General features: G+C 34.5%; 2 protein-coding genes across 3 annotated transcripts; both read right to left on the bottom strand.

Annotated features, from left to right (window-relative positions):
* Window positions 1-7,833, bottom strand: LOC109182774 (ubiquitin carboxyl-terminal hydrolase 5). Of its 2 annotated transcripts, XM_019332964.1 has the most exons (13): window positions 7,441-7,833; window positions 6,516-6,749; window positions 5,052-5,196; window positions 4,819-4,878; window positions 4,623-4,718; window positions 3,687-4,094; window positions 3,326-3,466; window positions 3,014-3,184; window positions 2,473-2,730; window positions 2,230-2,378; window positions 1,191-1,733; window positions 797-1,070; window positions 1-346 (listed from the first exon to the last, which is right to left on the bottom strand). In XM_019332964.1, exons 1-13 carry the CDS (start codon window positions 7,557-7,559, stop codon window positions 164-166), a joined length of 2,781 nt encoding a protein of 926 aa, XP_019188509.1. In that variant the 5' UTR covers window positions 7,560-7,833; the 3' UTR covers window positions 1-163. The 2 variants fall into 2 exon arrangements, with proteins under 2 accessions (XP_019188509.1, XP_019188510.1); XM_019332965.1 differs by lacking the exon at window positions 3,687-4,094 and having other exon boundaries at window positions 7,441-7,832.
* A 3,876-nt stretch (window positions 7,834-11,709) lies between these two features.
* On the bottom strand, window positions 11,710-20,651 carry LOC109182777. Its single transcript, XM_019332968.1, has 7 exons — window positions 20,192-20,651; window positions 19,528-19,627; window positions 18,126-18,191; window positions 17,891-18,005; window positions 17,110-17,192; window positions 13,645-13,706; window positions 11,710-12,234 (listed from the first exon to the last, which is right to left on the bottom strand). Exons 1-7 carry the CDS (start codon window positions 20,404-20,406, stop codon window positions 12,120-12,122), a joined length of 756 nt encoding a protein of 251 aa, XP_019188513.1. The 5' UTR covers window positions 20,407-20,651; the 3' UTR covers window positions 11,710-12,119.
* Between the last annotated feature and the right edge of the window lie 262 nt (window positions 20,652-20,913).

The raw sequence follows: 20,913 nt of genomic DNA, 5'->3' as shown, positions 1-20,913 counted from the left end.
TAATATCTAAACATCTTTTCCAATTTCTCAGATTTGCAAAATCTTTAAAGATCATTTTCATCCAGTTGCTTGTATGCTGCCTATATATTTCTCTACGTAATAATAATACAGTAATATAATACGCTAATTCCAGTTCTTACATGGATGTACAAAACCTAGCATGCTACTTGCGAGAAGAGATGGAGTGGTGACCACCCGAGGACGCTATCCCATTGCTTGCAGAATTATCGTCAGTTTTTACCCTCCGATAGAACAAAACGTAAGCAGCAGCAGACTTCACGTCTTCTTCATTGATTGGAGATATGTGGCTGTCATCAAAATTGTACCACCTATTTTCATCCAGAAGCTGCAAATCATTGAAGCCACAAAAGTAAGTTCTCTAGAATATATCTGGACATGAAAACTCATTCTTGTGGTGAAGAGAATCAATAAAAATCCAAAGAGAACACTTTTGTTTACATATAAAATAGTATACAACATTCTGAACCGTGATTATGAATAGGTTATTCATAAGGCTGTCTAAGACTTAAACGTATAGTGGTAGGGTACACATGTTATTTTTTTGGGGTGACGAGGGAAACCAGCAGCCCACTACCCAAGGGTGTACACTGGGTAAACCCTGCCTTGTGACTAGCGGGCAAAGGACTACAAGGAAGTAAACTAGCCTAGGTTGCCCATAGCTGACCGACTCAAACCAAGAAGGCTGGGATTTGAACTTGTGACCTTGTGGTTACAAGTTTGTATCGTTAGACAACTTGGCTGGGGTTACCCCCTGGGTACACATGTTATTGTTTACCTTGATATGTGCTGTGTAGTGCCCACTTCCCATGCCACCATAATGATTTGTTAAGGCATAGAGTTCATAAAGCTGCCGTTGAGAGTTGTTTTTGTTTGCTACATACTTTGTCACGTCAAAATCATGGATGGGAAAATTGACAAACGTTTCCAGCTTATGTTTCATTGACCTGCTGTATGAGAACCTTTTAAGGTGAATAACGAGCACTTCAGGTAGCCTCCAAAGGTCAAGCTTCTTGCTTGCTTGTCGTCGCTCCTTGCACTGAGGACAATACCTTCAACATTTTTGGACAAATAATGAAAAAAATAGTGTCATTAAGATGAGGAGCATTATATTAGTATCTGATGGTGTAGTCCTGTAATTAAAAGGAAGAAGAAGAAGAAGAAGAACCCACCACATATCTTCAGGCACCAGAGGCTCTTCACGGAGAAAAGCTTCCAAGCAACTGTATAATGAAAGAGGTTCAGTACGAGCTTTCTTTGTGACTGACCCGTATTTTGTTACTTCCGGCAAGTTCTCAAGGTAGTGAGTATCATAATTTTCCAAGAGCTGTTGTGGCCAATCGATAAATACCAGTATAGACTTTGATGAGGAGGACACTTTAACCGCCTTATCTTCTCCAATGGTTAGGTCTATACATGCATTATTTTCATCAACCAGCTGCAAAGGTAGTTTCTCATTGGTATCGGCAACACCGGAATCTTTACATGCTTCACTAGTGCCAGTGGCACTGGAAGAATTAGATGCTGCTACTGATGTCTTGGCACTAGAGAAATTGTAGTATCCTGGATTTTCTGTTCTTAACATTGGTGAGAGCATTTTGTAAACAATTGATTGTATGTCACCTCTCGTAATAATATCATCACATGAGATTGGTGAAACAAGAGGTGTTCCGTAAGGCTTCCAACCCACACTGCTCTGAGAAATACCAACTTCACTGAAAAGAAGAAGGCAATGCTTAATTAGGAATGATATTCATGCACCAAGCAATTTGAATAACGGGCACCTACGAATTATTTTCCTTACACAAAGACATGCTAAACATGACTAGCACACATGACCAACCTATCTGAATAATACTCCGTATAAATTAAATTAATTGAAAATGCACTCAAATTATTTTTTTGTACACAAAAGCATGCAAAATCGGAGAAAAGCTAGAAAGCTTATAACAAGCACACAATTATCTGAAATTAAGATAACCATTTGTTGATGAAAGAGAAGAAGATAACAAAAATTTAAGGGCACCCCTGATGATGCAGCCCAAATGCTTCTTTCTAAAAGCTTCTAATAAAAGGAAATTAAACCAGCTAGTAGTCTATCCAATATTCTGTCATGACATCGCAAACAGGAGAAACAAATGCATATATGTCTCAAAACCAGAAGAAAGTCATTATGTGGTCCACCATAATAAAAGAACAAAATACCCCTACCGCTCTTCACGCCGATGAATCAGTTGGAGAAATTTTGAGCTTTTCACCAATTTAGGGATCTTATAGACCGCAAGGTGGTCATCATCTTTTATAGAAGATAAAGATATCAGAGGGTCTTCCAAGTACCGATGAATCAAGTGGCCTCGTATCTACAAACAACAGAAGACAAAGAAGTAAACCTAAATAGAGATGATTGACATTCTTTGAAAGAATAAAAGATTATAAAATAATGGCAGTAGTAACCTCAGCAAGCAAGAACTTCTCATTAGGCTTTAAAGAACAAGCATTGGCAAGTGCCTGGATCAAGTCCCTGCAACGTCCCTGCTTTGGCACTGTGACCGTGCAAGCTGATGGTAGTGCACTTCCATCACAAGTGAATATTGTCACCGTCATACTTCGGGTGGTGGCAGATTGCAGTGGCAGGGAAAGGTACATGAATGGATCGAATGTAACAGAGACTTTATTACATACAGGACAAACAAGAGTCGACTTGTACTGACCCTGTGAAATGGGGAGGGCACTCTAGCTTAGAATATTGACTTAATTAAAGTTGGAAAAAATTTGCAATTTCTGAAATTCAGACTCAGTTCTGAAAATAAAGAACACACAATAAAAAGGCCAAATTCCAAATAATTTTTCTAAGAGAGTGTTCCTATTCCTAATTACTTGCCTTTGCCAAGCACATCCTATAATGAAAGCTTAATGGCAAGGTAGAAGATTGAATTTCAGTGTCTTAGTTATATAGTAGAGAGTATATGTCAGTGTGTCTAAATAGTTCACTCACTTGGCATACATCCACAATGATTGAATCATTACGAGCAATGTGATTTGCCCAGTACTCATCAGCAACTTCTTCATCAGGCCGACCATCTGCATCTTTTGATTTTATATAGGGTTTGTGTTTGACACGATTCAAGTCCTCATGAAGTCCATCTAATAGAAATGCAAGAAGTTCCTACAGAATTTTAAAAAAAAAAAAAAAAAACCATGTAAAAGATGTTTAGCATATACATACAAACTGAAATAATTTTTACATAGGTTATACACCTTAGAATCATATCTCAATGTTTCTCTTCTCTTTTATATGCATTATTACCTGAGAATCATGCTGATTATAACCACTAAATTGTGGTGCAAAACGAGCAAGCTTTGTCTTAAATGGACGTGGGGCTACAGGAGTGCGCCCTGGTGCCCACAACTTCCGGAGCAAATCACCAAATGCTAAAGCCAGCTCACCCTGTGTATTGGTTAGAAGAGTAAAGATAAGAAAATTTATGAAGCTGCATATTTACAGTTAAGAAGATTTTCTCTGCAAATACATGATAGTCCCTCTGCAAAAGTAGGTTTGGCCATGGAAAACCTTACTTGATTATATAATTATACAATCTCTGGCAGCCTATCATGAGCTTGGGATATGAAATAAAGCCTTTGCATAAACATGGGTATATGAAACTCACCACCATCCCCAAAGGATTCTGCTTGTTAATCTCTTGATAGTAATCTTCTCGAAAGTACCGTGCAAATTCTGGTGTATGAACCAGACACTGTATTGCACTGTTCATAAAGCATGTATTTCCAAGATTTAACAACCCAGTAAGACCACAAGCAGATCCCCTAGTACTAACACCACTAGTTCCATATGTCTTCTCTGTCTCCCTAACTGGAGAAGCCAAGCTCTGCAACTGAGACAACTCAGCATTGCCATTTCTAGCTGAACCCTTGCTTGCAGAAAGGCCTCCAGCAATTGAAAAATTTAACTTAGAAGGCTCGACGTGACCCGTTATTGTTCCATTAGGTGCAGATCCATTATCATGAATGAAACCCGCACCACCACCAGCATTATTACTAACAACCTCCACTAAGATCTGTGCTTCAAGTGGTCACATACAAGAGAAGGAGAAAAAAGCATCATACTCAAGTTGATTAAATATTGAAATGACTTAAAAGGGGATAAAGGTTTTCAGGGTTACTAGACAATTGGTCCATCATTCACATTTACACATGATTGGTCAAAATAATATAACGTCAATCAAAAGAGCACACTTTGAATGGTAAACTAAAAATTGTTCTCATATTAGCTTTATAAAACTTTTCCATGCAGATGCACACAGTCTGAAGACGAGTCTTCCACATCACCCTGTCTCTATTTTCACAAAAAGAAAAGACAGCACATCAGGGAGAAAAGGATAGCTAACAACTCAAAACACATACATAGACATCATTCTAGCTGTTCACAGACATTCAACTTGGACATAAATGATAAGAATGGCTTTGTGGATGGATCAACAGGCATCAATTTAAATGTGGACCTAACTTTCTGATGCAAAACTGATTTCTTTAGCAGAGATAATAGTTGTCAAAAAAATTAAATGTTCTTAAATAAAGAAACCCACATCCTGATCCATTTGAATATTTGCATCATCCAGTGTCTTTTCCATGTCATTCATCAAAGCATGCTTTTGATGGCTAAAGTAGTCCCATATGCACACCTGCAACACAAAGAAACTATTGTAAGTAGTAGAAACATAATTTGTATTATTGGAGACAAATGAAGATGCAAAGCATAAGGCACACTGATGAAGACTTTACTTGCTCTGGATTAAGATTAAAGATTTTTGAAGCTTTTTTGTGTAGTTCTCCAATTGTCTCCTGCTCAAAAGAAAGAAAATAAACATTTTGAATCCTGTAGTAAACTGAGTATGTAAGATCAACAATGTTATTCCATTCCTTCTTGCTCCTGTTGTATTTTCTTTGTTTTCATATTCATTGTTGGAGTAGGGAGTGAGTTTAAGCAAATGTAAGTTGATACTGCTAATTCATACTTTTTTACTTATCCTTATGGTAGAGCACTCATCATTTGGCATCAGATGTAATTGGAGACGTAGAGGATAAACTTCTACAGCCAATTCTGTTTGCGAGAGCCCTGAGCTGATTACTTTTCGAGCCAATATAGGACCGCCTCCATACCTAAACCAGGTAAACAGCTTTTAGGATTCCCCCATAGTGACATAATCTAAGCAGAATAAACTTCAAAATATTTCAAGTTAATCTTAGCAATTAGAAATCAATAGAGTGATTCTCATATAGCAAGCACTAATTAAAGAAGGATATGAAGGAAAATCATCCACAGTCCACCAATTAAAAAAGCAATGTATTTGAGGACTCTTGTATGATTTATCACATTTTAGTAAGAATAACTGCTAGACATATGTGTAAACTGAACTGCAGTTTTTTGTACTCTTTATTTCATAAGGTGTACATTAGATAAACTGTTGAGATTAAAGACTTCTCTAATGTAACAAATATTTGAACCTGAAGTTCTATCCTGTCATGGTTGAAGGGGCAAAGAAGTGGCGAATGATAGCATGCGAGTGATACAGCAAAACCATTTCCATTAGCTACTAGGATGCAAGTGATATGATCTGTAAGAGGCCAATAAATCAAAAGAAACAATCCCATGTTTCTTAAATAATCTCACTTATTTAGTTATTTTGAGAACTTTATTCTCCCAATATGAAGTTAAAATTGTGACAGAAAAGTCATGCATTTCCTAAACCAGGCAAGCAGTTTTTAGGATTCCCCTATAGTGACATAATCTAAGCAGAATAAACTCCAAAATAGGGATTATATTTCAGGTTAATCTTAGCAATTAGAAATCAATAGAATGATTCTCATATAGCAAGCACTAATTAAAGAAGGATATGAAGGAAGATCATCCATGGTCCACCAATTAAAAAAGAAATGCATTTGAGGACTCTTGTGTGATTTATCACATTTTAGTAAGGATAACTGCTAGACATATGTGTAAATTGAACTGCAGTTTTTTGTACTCTTTATTAAGGTGTACATTAGATAAACTGTTAAGATTAAAGGCTTCTCTAATGTAACAAATATTTGAATCTGAAGTTCTATCCTGTCATGGTTGAAGGGGCAAAAAAGTGGCGAATGATAGCATGTGAGTGACGCAGCAAAACCATTTCCGTTAGCCACTAGGATGCAAGTGATATGATCTGTAAGAGGCCAATAAATCAAAAGAAACAATCTCATGTTTCTTAAATAATCTCACTTGTTTAGTGATTTTGAGAACTTTATTATCCCAATATGAAGTTAAAATTCTGACAGAAAAGTCATGCATTTCCCATTTTCCCTCCCCTCCCCCCAAAACCACCCCCTGCTCATGTTAGGAAGGGCAGCCTGAAGCTGTTAGGACAGAGAAAATCTTAAAGATGTACTTGAAACTACAACTTATATCATCTAGTCTAAGAAAACTGAAGATGCTTATATACCATGTGTATAATTGATTCCAGACTTCCTGAGGAAGCAATATATAATCAGTGCCTTCTACTAGAGTATCACGGAGCTCAATTCCCATCACAGAACTTTCTGATGTTGCTTCATATATAATGTCAGAATTATCAATACTTGAAGGCCTTTTCAGAGCACAATACTCAGAAGCAGATCCATCATTCAAACTATTAATCTGGTTTTGATTGACATATTCAAGCCATTCATGCCACCACCTGTACAGAAAAAGTGAGAAGTAGATATATATTAAAGACTATATAACCATGTTTTGGATGTTAACATATACAAATAAGGCAAAAAGGACCAATCTTTCAGAATTCTGCATATGAACTTGCACTAATTAGCAACTGTCTTCTCCCAAAACATAATTACAAAAGACTTGCCTACTCTCCGAATCCGATGAACTTTATTTCAACATATGTCATAATTTTCTGAAGTGGGACTAAAGTTTGAGCTGCATAAAACTCAGTGTTTTTCATAATTAAACATAGTGGAGGGTTTCAATGAAACAAAAACCTAGAAGTCAGATGTAAGCCATTACAAGTAGCAAATCAGATATATCAATCTCGTTCATCATATTTTCCTTTCAATAAAAATGATAAAGATCATAATTTTCTGTTTATTATAAAACATATAGTACTCCTGGTATTTTCTTGAAGACTGAAAGAGAAAAGGCTCTTGATACTAAGGGGCACCAATTGAACCCTTGCCCACCGACTAAAACCCTCGTTGCTTCTCAACCAAACATATTTTTGGGAAAACAAACTGCTTTCATCATCACACAAAAAAAGATTATGAATAGAAAACATGAATGGAAACCCTAGAAAAATGCTGCTGCAGAGTTTTTAGATTTATCTGAGAAAAAAAAAAAAAAAAAAAAAAGACATAAATTTGCATAGTTACCACCTCTGAGTGATTAAATAGAATGTATCGCCTTCTTTGGTCTGAGCTTCCGCGGAGATTGAAATGTCTCTAATACACAGCTTCTCTTCCTCTGGTGTCAGCTCCGATTTAACTTCCGGCATCTCCTGGAGCCGCTATCTTCCTTACCTCAGTGACGAGTAAATTTAGCAAAAAATAAATAAAATTCAGGGTATTTGGGACTGAAAGTTTTGGTTTCTTCACATAAATTAGGTTTCAGTACTCTACTCTCTAGTGCCTGGGGAGAGAGAGAGAGACTGGAAATTTTTGCTCTAAGAAACGGATTTGGATTATTGCACACATTAATAATCCCTTCCCTTTGCGGAAAATATAAATTTAAGAAGAAAATGCGGATGAAATCTTTGTTTGTGTAAAAGCTCCTTCTAAAATAAATTATTTATGGGTTTTGTACTTGAAGAATGCTGCGTTTCTCAAATATTTTCCTTTGAATATTATTCTGATTTTTTTTTTAATATTATTAACTTTGTTACAATGTAATATATGTTCATATCTACTTTTTTAATCTTTTGAAACACAAAGAGTCTATACTTCCCTAGTCCACTAGAACTTGAACACATGACCTCCCATTTTAAGAGTCACAACATGTAGTAGACCACAAGGTCATTAACAAATATTATTTATTTAATTTCACATAATTAACATTGTTTTTTTTAAATCAATTAAAGATGAATACTTAACAATAAAAATACCAATTTGACTCGTATATTATGTTCTTTTGATTATGCTACTTATCTATGTAAAATATAAAAGCTCACTCAGCAGCACCTTGATCTGCTCCCTCTTCAGCAGCGAACAATGGCGTCGTGGGCAAGCTCCTCTTCCCCAACTCCGGCGACTTTTCCTCCTCGACAGCAGCCACCACCACCACCACTCCCTCTCTCGTCGACAACAACAAACCGGCAGAATCAACAAAAGGCAAATCTGGTGCAACACCACCACCGTCTTCTTCCTTCACGCCTCACTTCTCCTTCGTCTCTCTCTCTCTTTCTCTCTCTCTCGACCACGACAAACAAAGAGATGAAAGCAACAGTGGTGATGGTCTTTGACGAGCTCGAGCTTCTCCTCTCCGACGAACTGTTGCGACGAGTGGCGTTGGGCAGTGGCGACGAGCAACAGTGACGACCCTCTCTGGTGACCCCTGTTTTCCTTGTGAGCAGGGCTGAGCAGCGGCAATGGATTCGACGGTGGTCTATCGATAACCTCCTCTGTTTGGCGATCCAGTGTGACATGTTTTCCCCGGTGAGGAGGTGGCGCGGCAGCTTTCACCTTCGGCCTTCTATTTATGTGCGTATGTTTAGAAAAAGAAATTAATTTAGTGGGAGGGGGGTAAAATAGGAAATAACAACTTTAGGCTATTCTTGAGAACTTAGAAATAGCCTAATACCAGGGGTGCCAGGAATCTCTATTCCCCTTGCAAGGGAATAGGTCATTCCAAGGAACAATGTTCCTGGGAATAGAAGATTTTACCAAACAACGGAATAAGTCTATTACTAAAAATGATATTCCATTTCAGGCCTATTCCGCGAACCAAACGTACCATAAGACCTTTAAAATATTTATATCTCGTTAGCACTAAGCTACTTAAACATTTTTATTTTATATGTTAACAAATAATATAGTTAATATTTATCTGAGTATGTAAAACATCTCATATTCTTAGGGCATCCCCAAAAGAGAATTTTGGGGAGATTTTGGAATTGTTAAAAACATGGTGCTTGACTTTCTACAAATGTGAAGGTGAATTTTTTTTTAGGGGTTCTTACTCCTGCAAATAAGAATTCTTACTGGTCCCACTTGCAGAGATAAAAGATAGCAAAAGAAGTTGCAGAGGCACTTGCTCTGCACGCTCCAGCTGGGTGCGTGAAAGGGCTATTTTTAATTTTAATTTTTTAATTTTTCATGTCAGGCTTTTTTTCCTTCCCTTGTTCTCTTCCCTTTACCCTCCCTCTCCTACATGGCTATGACAAAATGTAACAAAAATACCTCACTATTGAGGTTGCTATTAATTCACTTGCTCATGCTTCCTCAAATAAAGAATGTGAGCAAAAATAAGGAATATTTGATATGAAAATATTCGTAAATGTTATGTAATTTGATTAATCTAGCATATCAAAAGCAATCAACTTGATATATATCTTAGGGATAAATAAATAAATAAATAAATATATATATATATATATATATATATATAGAGGATATTATAGTAAATTGATCCATATAACTTAAAATATTTCCATTAACCAAACAAGATAATATTATATTCCACAATCTAAACCAAACAAATAAGGTTATCTTACATTCTCAAAACCTCACATTACATTTGATTTGAGATATATCCTTATCCCTGCAAATCTCTTTCACTTTCAAAAATGAGTCTCACTTCCACATAGGGGTGTAAATGAGCCGAGCAGCTCGGTCAAAGCTCGACTCGAGCTCGGTCAAAATCAAGCTCGAGCGGCTCGTTTAGTAATCGAACTCGAGGCGAACCTAGATATTCTAGGCTCGTGGCTCGTCGAGCCACTCGCGAGCTATATAATATAAAATATATATAATACATAATATAATATAATATAATAATATATAAAAATAACAATTATAAATTAAAATTTTAAACTCAAAATCCCTAAAAGATTTCTATTATTTATGTATGGATAAAACGAAGTAGTTTGAATTTTAAATCAAAAGTATTAAATAGGTCAAATTCAATGTCAAAATCGAGTTCGAACTCGAGCAATCGAGCTGCTCGAGCAGCCCGAAATTACCAAGCTCGAGCCGAGCCTCCATTAACGAGCTCGGCTCGGCACGTTTACATCCCTACTTCCACATCATCAAATTTGCAAATCATTTACTATTCACCCTATATCCTGCAAATCCAATCAACTTTTAAAAGTGGTCCCAATTTCACATCACTTTAAAAAATTAATATATTTTTCTCAATAATTATTATTTTCTCTTAAACATTATTAATTTATTTCAATATATAAATTACATTTAAATATTAAAAATAACAAAAATGAAAATCCAAAAACATAATTTTTTATTTAAATTACTTTTAAATATTAAAAATAGCAATACTAAAAATCTAAAAACGTATTTAAAAAAAAAATAATTTAAGAAATTATTCGTAGTATATATGTATATAACTAAATGTAAATTATACTACGATTTGAATTGTAAAACTAGACCTCAAACGCAAAATAGTTGTACGATAAACAAATGAAGAAATTATTAGATGAGTAAGTATAATGAAATTAATTTGTATGCATTGTATCTATAAATGAATGAAAATTTATGTACTATTTTGATATATTATTTTATTAAAAATTTTTATTACATATAAATAAAGAATCAATTTTTTAAAAATAAAAATAAAAATAAAGCAAACAAAATAAACAAACAAACAAAAAAAAAACTGTACTCAAAAGATAAACAAAAGAAAATAAAATAAAAAAAAAACAAAACAAAATAAATTTAAAAAAAAAAAAAAAAAACAAACAAACAAACAAAAAAATGAGGTACCAAACGGATTGCAAATTTGAAATCCTACTAAGCATAAAAAAATTATAAATGTTTATTAGAAATTCCATCTTACTTTGCCAATCTCATATTTGTGGGGATAATGGCAGTCTAAGAAAAAAAATGCTAACACAAATTTATTAAATTTGTATACACAATATTTTAAAAAATTACAACGTAGGATCATTTAAATTTTTTTTTAATAATATATCAACATATATACTTTATATAGCTAAAAGTTCAAATTAAACTATTAAAATAACATTTACATCTGTATAAACATGTTCAAATATTATAACTACCAATTAATACTTAACTAAACACAAAATTTTAAAAGTTTAGAGTCACAAAATACAAATGTTTAAATTTTGTTTTTGCCAATAAGCTTGAGCTAAGTCTTGTGGGAGTACCCAAAAAAATGTGTTCGGAAAACCAATGACCATGATGTATTTTTTACTATACAGTGTAATGACATCTCTATTATCATTCTGAATGGGTAAATCACAAGATCGAATCTCGGTGGTGAGACATTAATTTTATGGACGAAAAAGCATTGAAAAAGTATATAACAGATACTACCTTATAAATAATCAAATTTATTATTATTATTTATTTAATGAGTTTTATTGTTTTTTTAGAAAAGAAAGAAAATAAATGGTAAAACACAAGTGTTATGTCACTTAAAAAAAAAAACAAAAAAACAAAAAAAAAACCCTATAATGAGAGACTGAAACATTGATGAGTGATGAACAAAACAAGGTTGGAGTCTGATAGAAATTACAGATCAAAGAAGCAAATATAGAATGAGATTTTCTCCTTCAACAATTTACAGTATCCACTACTTCCTCCTTCCTATGCTATAACAACACTAACTGTATTCACATTCTACATTTAACTAATCCTAAACATACCCAAACAAGGAAAACCAAATTACTGCTGCATTGCATTGCATTGCCTAAAAATGAATAAATATTACACTGCAAGTTTATAACTAACTGAGGAACAGGCCGACCAGAATAGCCAGCAACTTTATTTTTTTTTTCTATCTAGATATTAATCAAAAGGGTCTTAACTCTTAACAAGAGGAGTCAGCACTCAGCACAGCAATGGCAACCCAGGCGAGGATCTCAAGATGGTTTTGGCATGGACGGTAGAGGAAGGATAGAGTTGGCAAGCTCTTCATTCAACTTCACAGGGAGCGGTGGCATCTGCTTCATTATTTCCGGTGAATCGTTCAAGCTACTGTAGATTTTAACAAGTATAAATTTAAGCATCGGAATTACCCATTCATATGCATAATTGAAACATCACACATCCAGGAAAAGAAAAAAGAGGGAAGATATGCATGACTAAAGCAAGTTAACTGACTTTCTTGAATCATGACATAAGAAGGCAGAAAAGTCATGTTTGAATCAGACCGTTATTCCAACTGTTATAATCTAAGAAAGACTGAATCCAATCAATTAGCTAGTCTAACCCATAACCTTATATAAAGACATATGTTCTCCGTGGACAACCGGACCATTTTGAATCTAACTGGTCCGGTTGACCACTTGAAATTGGGTTGGACCTACCCGGACCATTTTGAATCTAACCGGTCTGGTTGACCACTTGAAATTGGGTTGACCTACCCCTAAAATGAAAGCTCTGGACGTCACCAAAGTGGACCGAACAAGAAGAAGACTTAGGGCTTAGGATTTGACCCACTCTCCCCCGAAACGAATGAAAGCCTGGATCCAATACCATGGGTAGACGACCGGGTGAACACAAAATGGATTAAACCAAGCTCTAATACCATGTTATAATCTAAAGTTAGGTCAATCTCACTCAATTGTTGGGCTATAATGCACATGGACACCTTATAAACTCATGTTCTCTCTTATTTTTTCAATGTGAGACTCTTAAAACCAACATTCCACTATCAACATACAAAAGCCTTCTCCTTCTAATTATTATGTAAGAGAGACCATCTCTAGAAAGTGACAAACCAACATTCTTCTTTTTGCAAACATTCCTACCATTATTTTCTTTCTTGCCCCATCTCCACCCTTGGGTGATACGTGTTGTTATGCCACTAAAAGACCATGTACACAGAACTGAGAAGAAAGCTTCCCACCACTGGTCTCTAAGTGTAGATGACGAGATCCATTCATTGTCATTAATGATGCAATGTCTCATTCGCCTCTCAAAAGACATCTGGAACTAGTGTCTACACAGAAACGCACACAGAGACACATATCTGTGTATCTTTGAGTGCCTGTACATGACAAATCTCAAGCTACTGTAAACACAAATGATAGTCAAATATCTTTGAGCATCTCATTAGTAACACTACCACACCTCAAGAAGATTATGCTTCTGAATTATATCAATCTGACAATCTCTAAGGAATTTCAGGAAATGTGTGGTAAGAGCAGAATAGATGATTAACACTGAGCTACTGTTGAGTACAAATGTTGGAAAAACACATGAAACTTTGGAATGATTGTGGCTGTTGCAAACATCATTCTATGATGTGTGCAAAAGCTATGACTACGAAATTCATTTGGTGCAAAACTGCAAATTATATAACAACTAAAAATGGCCTGTTGCAAAGGACTGCTAATATGATGGAAGTGGAAAAAGCATGCATGGAGTAAATATTCGACTTACTCATGTAAGATTGTGAGGATATTATTTCGAACTTGGCAGAGAAGCCCAATATTCTCATGTATCTGCATGCAAAGAGAGATTTCAGCATCATCATTCCCAACCATGAATCATGCTTGCTGATTTGAATAACACTCCTTTCCCAACTTGAATTGTTAATACGATCAATATATTAATCAGAATCTAAACAGTCAGCATAGTAGTAGCCAAAAAGGCAGTAGGTACCATGTGCAGTGGGAGGATGTAAACAGAAAGCTCATAACAACAAATAAAAGCAGCAGGACACAACATTCTTACTAAATTGCTGTCTAACAAAAATTAGGAATGACAATACTACCCGCACCCAATGTGTTCCCCGCATCCCCGCCCCAATGGGTATTAAACTACCCGCACAGATTTGGGTAATGAGTGCGGGGATGGGGAAAATTTTTTTTACCTGTGTGGGTATGGGGGTGGGTGCGGGGGAGGTATCCCGCCCTGCACCTGCACCTGCACCCGCACTTATATATATAGAGGCTAAGGATCTTGTGAAAACAATACCATACGAGAGAAATAAGAATCAATCTCAACCTTACATCTGTAAAAATTTGACGGATCTAATCAGATTTTTTTAAAAAAAAAATGCGGTGGCATTTTCATAATTATCTTCAACTTTACTATGCAAATTTGAACACTTAAATATGCAATCTTTAACAACTAAATATGCAAACCTGGTAAATTTTATAAAATCAACGAAAAAGCTAAATTTAAATCTAAACCGTAAATGCTAGACCTTAAATAGTAAAAAGTGAACCGTTAAACCAAATAAAACCAAAAACTCATTCATAAACTCTAAAATCAAAACCCTAATTGCAATGCACTTTCGCATTTTTGTAAGTGCAATCTTTTAATACCAAATATGCAAAATGTTAATACTAAATGTGTAAGCCTGAAAAAAGTCTGAGAATTGCAGATTTTAGTGTTCAATTTTGCATAGTAAAGTTGGTGATAATTATAAAAATGAAACCACGTTTTTTTTTATTTTTAAATTTGATCTGATCCGTCCAATTTTCCAGATTTAAGGCTGAAATTGGTTCTTATTTTTCCTAAAAACTTGTTCTCATTTGATCCAATACCTATATATAATAATAATAATAATAATAATAATAATAATAATAATAATAATAATAATAATAATAATTAATAATACACGTATTATTAGTATTCACTTATTATATAAGTTTATATATCTTGTATAATTAAAAATGCATAATGAATTGAATTTCTTTATGGGCTAGTGCCTCGGAGATTCAAATGCATTAACATCTCATTGCCTTAGTTTTTCTTAATGGATTTTTATTGTGTATGCTTGTGTATGGTAACATGATGGACTATAATATGTAATCATGTGTTTGGTCCTATTGATTATTCTGGAAACAAAAAACATAGGGAGAATAATTTTGAGAACAATTAGTTCTTGTCATTGTGGTTCTTTAATCTGATTATTGTTCTAATTACAATACTTACTAACACAAACGGATTGTGCATACGTACTATAGTAATCATTGCATGCCAGGTTAATTTGGAACTAAATTTGATTAATCCATCAATATTAAAACAACCCGAATTTTTTTTAATAGTCATTTACATTGTTATTCAACAACTATCTATGTGATCATTTTTTGTTATTGATCTTTTTTAAGTGAAAAAAGTGTCAAATGGGCCACTGAACTTTTACACATTGTGCAATTGAACCATCGAACAAAAAAAGTGTGCAATTAGACCATTAAAAACTCAAAAAGTGCAAAGAACTTTTTTTACTGGTTACTTCGAAGTTTCCCTTAAATATGATGTCATAATGTCAAATTATATATAAAAAATTATTTTAATTATTATTTTTAAAAATTAAAAGAAAAAAAAAAACAAATTTTTTTTCCTTCAATTAAATTTGGTAACAAAGGAAAAACCAACATATTTTTTCCCGACTGTACCATTCTCCCAAACAATAAATTTCTGCTTAGACGTCTACTCTTCAACGTAAGACTTGGTGGCCTAAAACCAAGTGGCTTGTGGTCTACTGGTATTCGGTTGCTCTTTTATGTGGGAGGTTTAAGGTTCGAGCTTTGGTGTAGGCATAGGTTGTATATGTGGGTATCCCTTTCCTTTGTAATAAAAAAGATATGGTGGCCTAAGTGCGTAGGAACATGGTTTTGTTGTTTTTGCTTATTTGCTTAAAATAATAATTAAAATAAATATATATATATATATATATATATATATATATATATATATATATATATATATATATATATATATATAAATTGACATTATGACATCATATTTAAGGGAAACTTGGAAGTAACCTGTAAAAAAAGCTATTTGCACAACTTTTGAGTTTTTAATAATCCAATTGCACACTTTTTTTGTTTGATGGTTCAATTTCACAATGTGTAAAAGTGCAGGGGCCTATTTGACACTTTTTCCTTTTTAAGTTGACTAAATTTAATTCAACATATTTAAAATGCCCTTAATTTTTTTTTTAAATGTAAAATTTTGGTGAGAGTGAAGTAATTTTTAATTGAATTTAGTCAATTTGAATAAACTGAAAGACCAAAAGTGATCAAATTAATAATTGATAATAAGAGAATATAATATTATTATAATCAAGGGATTACAAATTGAAATCTTTTTTTAAAAAGTTATTGCATGAAATAAAGTTTTATGTCTGAAGTACATTGATATGTATATGTATAATATGTTCAAACTTAAAAAAATGTGATAATTAAATTGTAGTTATAAAATTTTTATTAAATTTAAGCGTGATATTAATGACAAGAGTTGCGGGTTGGGTATTACCCGCACTCGCAAAATTCCCGTGAGGGTGGGGATGGGGTAGAAATTTCATAACCCGCATGGGTGCAGGTGTGGGTGTGGGGATTGGGGTGAGAATGCGAGTGCGAGGGCAAGGGATATATCCCCCGCCCCTGCCCTGCCCCATTGCCATTCCTAACAAAAATCATGGATCATGGATTTTCTTCTTGAAAAATAACCTTATTACATCCATGAAGGTGACTGATAACTAAAGTGACCTGAACTTGTATTCATATAAAGCATTAGTGGTTGAATTTTTGTCATTATGAAATCATTGCACAAAGTTGACTAAAACCCTGCCAAATCCTTATATTAGTAGTCTTGACATTGCTCTGGGAAAAAAATAGAAAAGATTAATTTCCTTCAATATGTGACCCACATTAAGCAGTGAACACTTGAGAACTGTCTAAAAAACAATGGCTGATGCACTGAACCTATGGAAGAAAGAATTGCTGTTTTTTTTTTTGGGGGGGGAATAATTGCTGTTTTCTGTTACCCAATGTAAAAGTCCAATCGCCAAGCAGTCATGTATGGTTTCCAAGACTTATTGTTAACACAATTAGCTATTAGAAATCCTCGAGAAAAACATGGGTGTGGGGGAGAGATTTTCAAACTAACCTTGAAGGAAGCAGCATTTGCAGAAATTTGATCCAAGGACTGGGCATTTTGCTCAAGAAGTTGCCCAGTGGTACCACCAATATCTGCAAATGCCAAAGATTGTTGAGTGAAAGCATGAAATTCCAAAATAAATAAGCTTGAGCATTAGAATATTATGTTTTGACCTTAATTCTGCAAAATAATAATGCAAGTACATTAAATTTTTTACTTCTCCTATCATTTTCCATATAGATTGGAGTTGTTAGGAGAAAGCAATGATTTGTTATCTACCAAAATTCAGAAAACAAAAGAAAAGCGTACAGTTTTTACCAAAGGAACTACAGTTTTAAGGATATATATATATAAATTTAGATTAGTGTACCATTTGGATCCAGAAAATGTACATAAAGGAAACATCGCAAAGAACTTAAAAACATTATGATATGCAGGTTCAATTGAAATCTCAAAATGCTTAATAACTATGCAAACTTTAAATAAAATTCTAAAGGGTAGAGAAGTAATCAGCAAGAAAGAAAGGGTTGCCAATTACATTTTGACATGCAAAATTGCAACAAATAACTATGATATAATAACCATATAACACATAAACCTAACCCATTTAACATGCACAATTGCAACCCAATCCTCGTATATAGTTGCCAATTACATTTTGACAGAAGGGAGAGTGGTTGGGGATAGGAGAAGAAAGGGTTTGGAGAGACAATCATGCATATCATTTTTAACACAACTTCTGCACATTCGTAACCTATTGGAAGAGTAGAAGAAGCAAATACAAACATGCCTTTGTAAGAGATGCCATCATCATTGTCCATGGACATGACAGATTGACCATAAGGATGGCCATTAGTACGATTTGAAACATGTGTAGACTTTGGCATAGAGTCGGTAACTTTTTCCTGACAAGTCAAAATAATAAAAGCAGTGTTAGTTTTCACCACTTTTACGTAGTCACTGAACATGTACAGACTCACAATAAGTAGCCAAAACAAGAGTCGAATGTGCAAATAAGGAATTACCTTTTTGTCTTTACTTTTCTTTGATGAATTTTGATCTTCTTTTCTCCGCTTGCCATTTTCCTTTTTCTGCAACAAGAAAACTTTTAGATCGGACAGTATTATTAGATAAGTAGCAGGCCTTTGCTCCACAAAAGACAGCTGTATCATCATTATGTTGAGTAATTGCCTGTTAAACAAAGAATTCCCACATCCACTATGTTCAAGATTGGTGCCACCAACTATTGGAAGGAATGGGAAAATATACACTTTAAAGTGGAAGACAGCGCAGCTTTCAGCAGTTAGAAACCATTGAGAATGAAAGGAAATTGCTGTCACGGAGATGAAGATGTGTATGGGTATAGTGTGTGAATGACCATAGAGTGCACTGATTTACTAACTTTCAAGAGTCAAATAGGCCCTCAAGCTATTTTGCAAAGCAATAATTAAGCTATCAAACAATAAAAAGATCCAATTGAATACCCAAATCTTAAAAATGGTGCGATTGGCATTTTTAAAGTAATATGTCAAAATTTGCTTATGTGGCAATTATGATTGTTAGGATTGACGTGGCTTCTTTAGCCAAAAAATTTAAAAATAAACCAAAATAAAAAATAAAAAAATCTAGCAATCCTTCATCTAAAGAAAAAAATTTTGAAAAAGTTATGGCAATGGTGTCTCCTTTGACCATGGCTCATTGCTGCCATAGCTGATAGCTGATCTCCACCATTTCTAGATCTCAAAGAGACAACAACACAACACTCAACACCTTCTTCCAGATCATCTCTTCCCGATCTGGAAGAAGGCAGTAGCAGACTGGCAGTTGTGTTATCAAATTTGCAATCTAGTTTTTATTTAAATGAATAATGTTATAATCTAAGATTGTGCCAAGGTCACTCAACTAGGCTATAATGCACATGGGCCAAACCACACTAAAAGATTGAATCCAATCAATTAGCTAGTCTAACTCATGGACTTATAAAGCCATATATTCTCTCTTATTTTTTCAATGTGAGACTCTTAACAAAAAAATAAGAAAGAGGATGAAATTTTTTTAAAAAATCTTATTAATAATTATAATGTCAAATAACCAATATTCAACTGCAGGCAAAAAAGGTAAAAAGGAGTTAATTGCATGATTTTACTAAGTTTGACTATGTAATTCGAGCTTTTCATAGTTTGATGGTTTAATTGTGGTTTTCCGAATAATTCAAGAGCCTATTTGACCCTTATACCAAAAATATATATGTAGTAATGTCAAGAACTAGGGAAATTGCAAAGTAGAATATATTCCAAATTTCTACTCGCTTGAGGAGCATAGGGAACATGTTGAGAGAGAGCAGCTGTTAATCATCATGCAAAGATTGAATTCCAAATATCTTGATAGCGGATAAGAAAGAAATAAAACCAGGAAATAAAAACTTACTGTCATCCATCTACATCTTAGGGCAACATCCCGAACAGTTTTGTCATTCAACTGCATAGCTATTTTTGCATACCGAACTAAATTACTTTCAGAAGCATATCTGCGAAAAGTGCATTGCTGTATTAGAGTAGTGTACAGTACAAATGCAGTGTGGATTGAAAGGGCATTTGTGACTTTTCCAATTTTGTGATTTCTTGTCTTGCCATTAATTTAGCATTTCCTCATTAGCAGCAGAAGTAGAATAAAAAAATTAATATGCCTATATTCTTGGAAAGTTGGAACACAACACTTCATCAATGTGCTTCTTAAGGGCATAGAACTGACAGTAGCATACTTCATCAATTTTTTATTTCTCAGATTTACAAAAGCTAAGGTATCAACTAAAATGAACAAATTAAATTTTCTGCATAATTGAGAAATCTTAAAAGCAAACATTTCCCTAGTACTTTTTTTATCCAAATTAGAACAAACACGGATATTCAAACTCTTAAAGAACAAATCTTTCGCATCCTATTAATAAATCAAAGGAATTCCGCACTCATAGATCAAGAGCTGAAAACACTCCAAAGATATCAGGAATTACGCAAGCTCATAACTTCAGAATCACAGAATAAACTTAATATATAGGGGAAGGAAAAAAAAAAAAAACTAAGAAGGGACTAACTTTGCGAGCAATTCCTCCAAGAGAGACTGCTCTTCGGAGGCCCATTCGACGGAGAGGCCGGGGTTGTGGCGAAGCGCCGCGTTGGTGGGTCCAACCACCGAGTTATCCGAGACAGAGAGGCCGTTGGCGGTGGAGCCATTCGCAGTATTCGCCGCTTCCTGGCCATTACTGCCATTATTACCATTTCCGGCCGCCGTGTTCGCACTCGCAGCCATCCAGAACGGACAAGGAAAAAAAAAAAAAACCAAAAATTCAGCTTCCTCTATAACCAACAGAGATATAAAAATAGCGTTGGGAGAAAACGGTGGATGAAAATCGTATATTCAGTATAAATTTTCAAGGGTTTTGGATAGAGTTAACGCTAAGCTTTAGCTGAGGAGAGCGGAAATTTGTCTGATATCGCAGTTGAAAAAATCAGGAAATAAGGAAGCTGGGCAGGGAAGAGCGAAAGAAGAAGAAGAGAAAATCCGTACGGAACTCTTATTACGGGAGCCAGGCGCTCGTTTTTTAAATTGTGTAAGAGTTGGTCCTAGTTTGCAATTTTTTAGGGATTAACATGCAAATATGGTTTGGTTTTTTGTGGGAGTGTAGGACGAGGGTCATTGGCAGGAAATAAGGACGGGATATTTGTCCATTTTGAATTACTACATTTTTCAAAAAATGCTTTTAGATTAGCTTTTTATTAAATATATATTGATTGATATAATGTATTGCTATTCATT

The sequence above is a fragment of the Ipomoea nil genome, unplaced genomic scaffold (genome assembly GCF_001879475.1).
Source record: "Ipomoea nil cultivar Tokyo-kokei standard unplaced genomic scaffold, Asagao_1.1 scaffold1074, whole genome shotgun sequence".
NCBI classification, from domain to species: domain Eukaryota; kingdom Viridiplantae; phylum Streptophyta; class Magnoliopsida; order Solanales; family Convolvulaceae; genus Ipomoea; species Ipomoea nil.
This window is presented reverse-complemented; position numbering and strand designations above follow the sequence as displayed.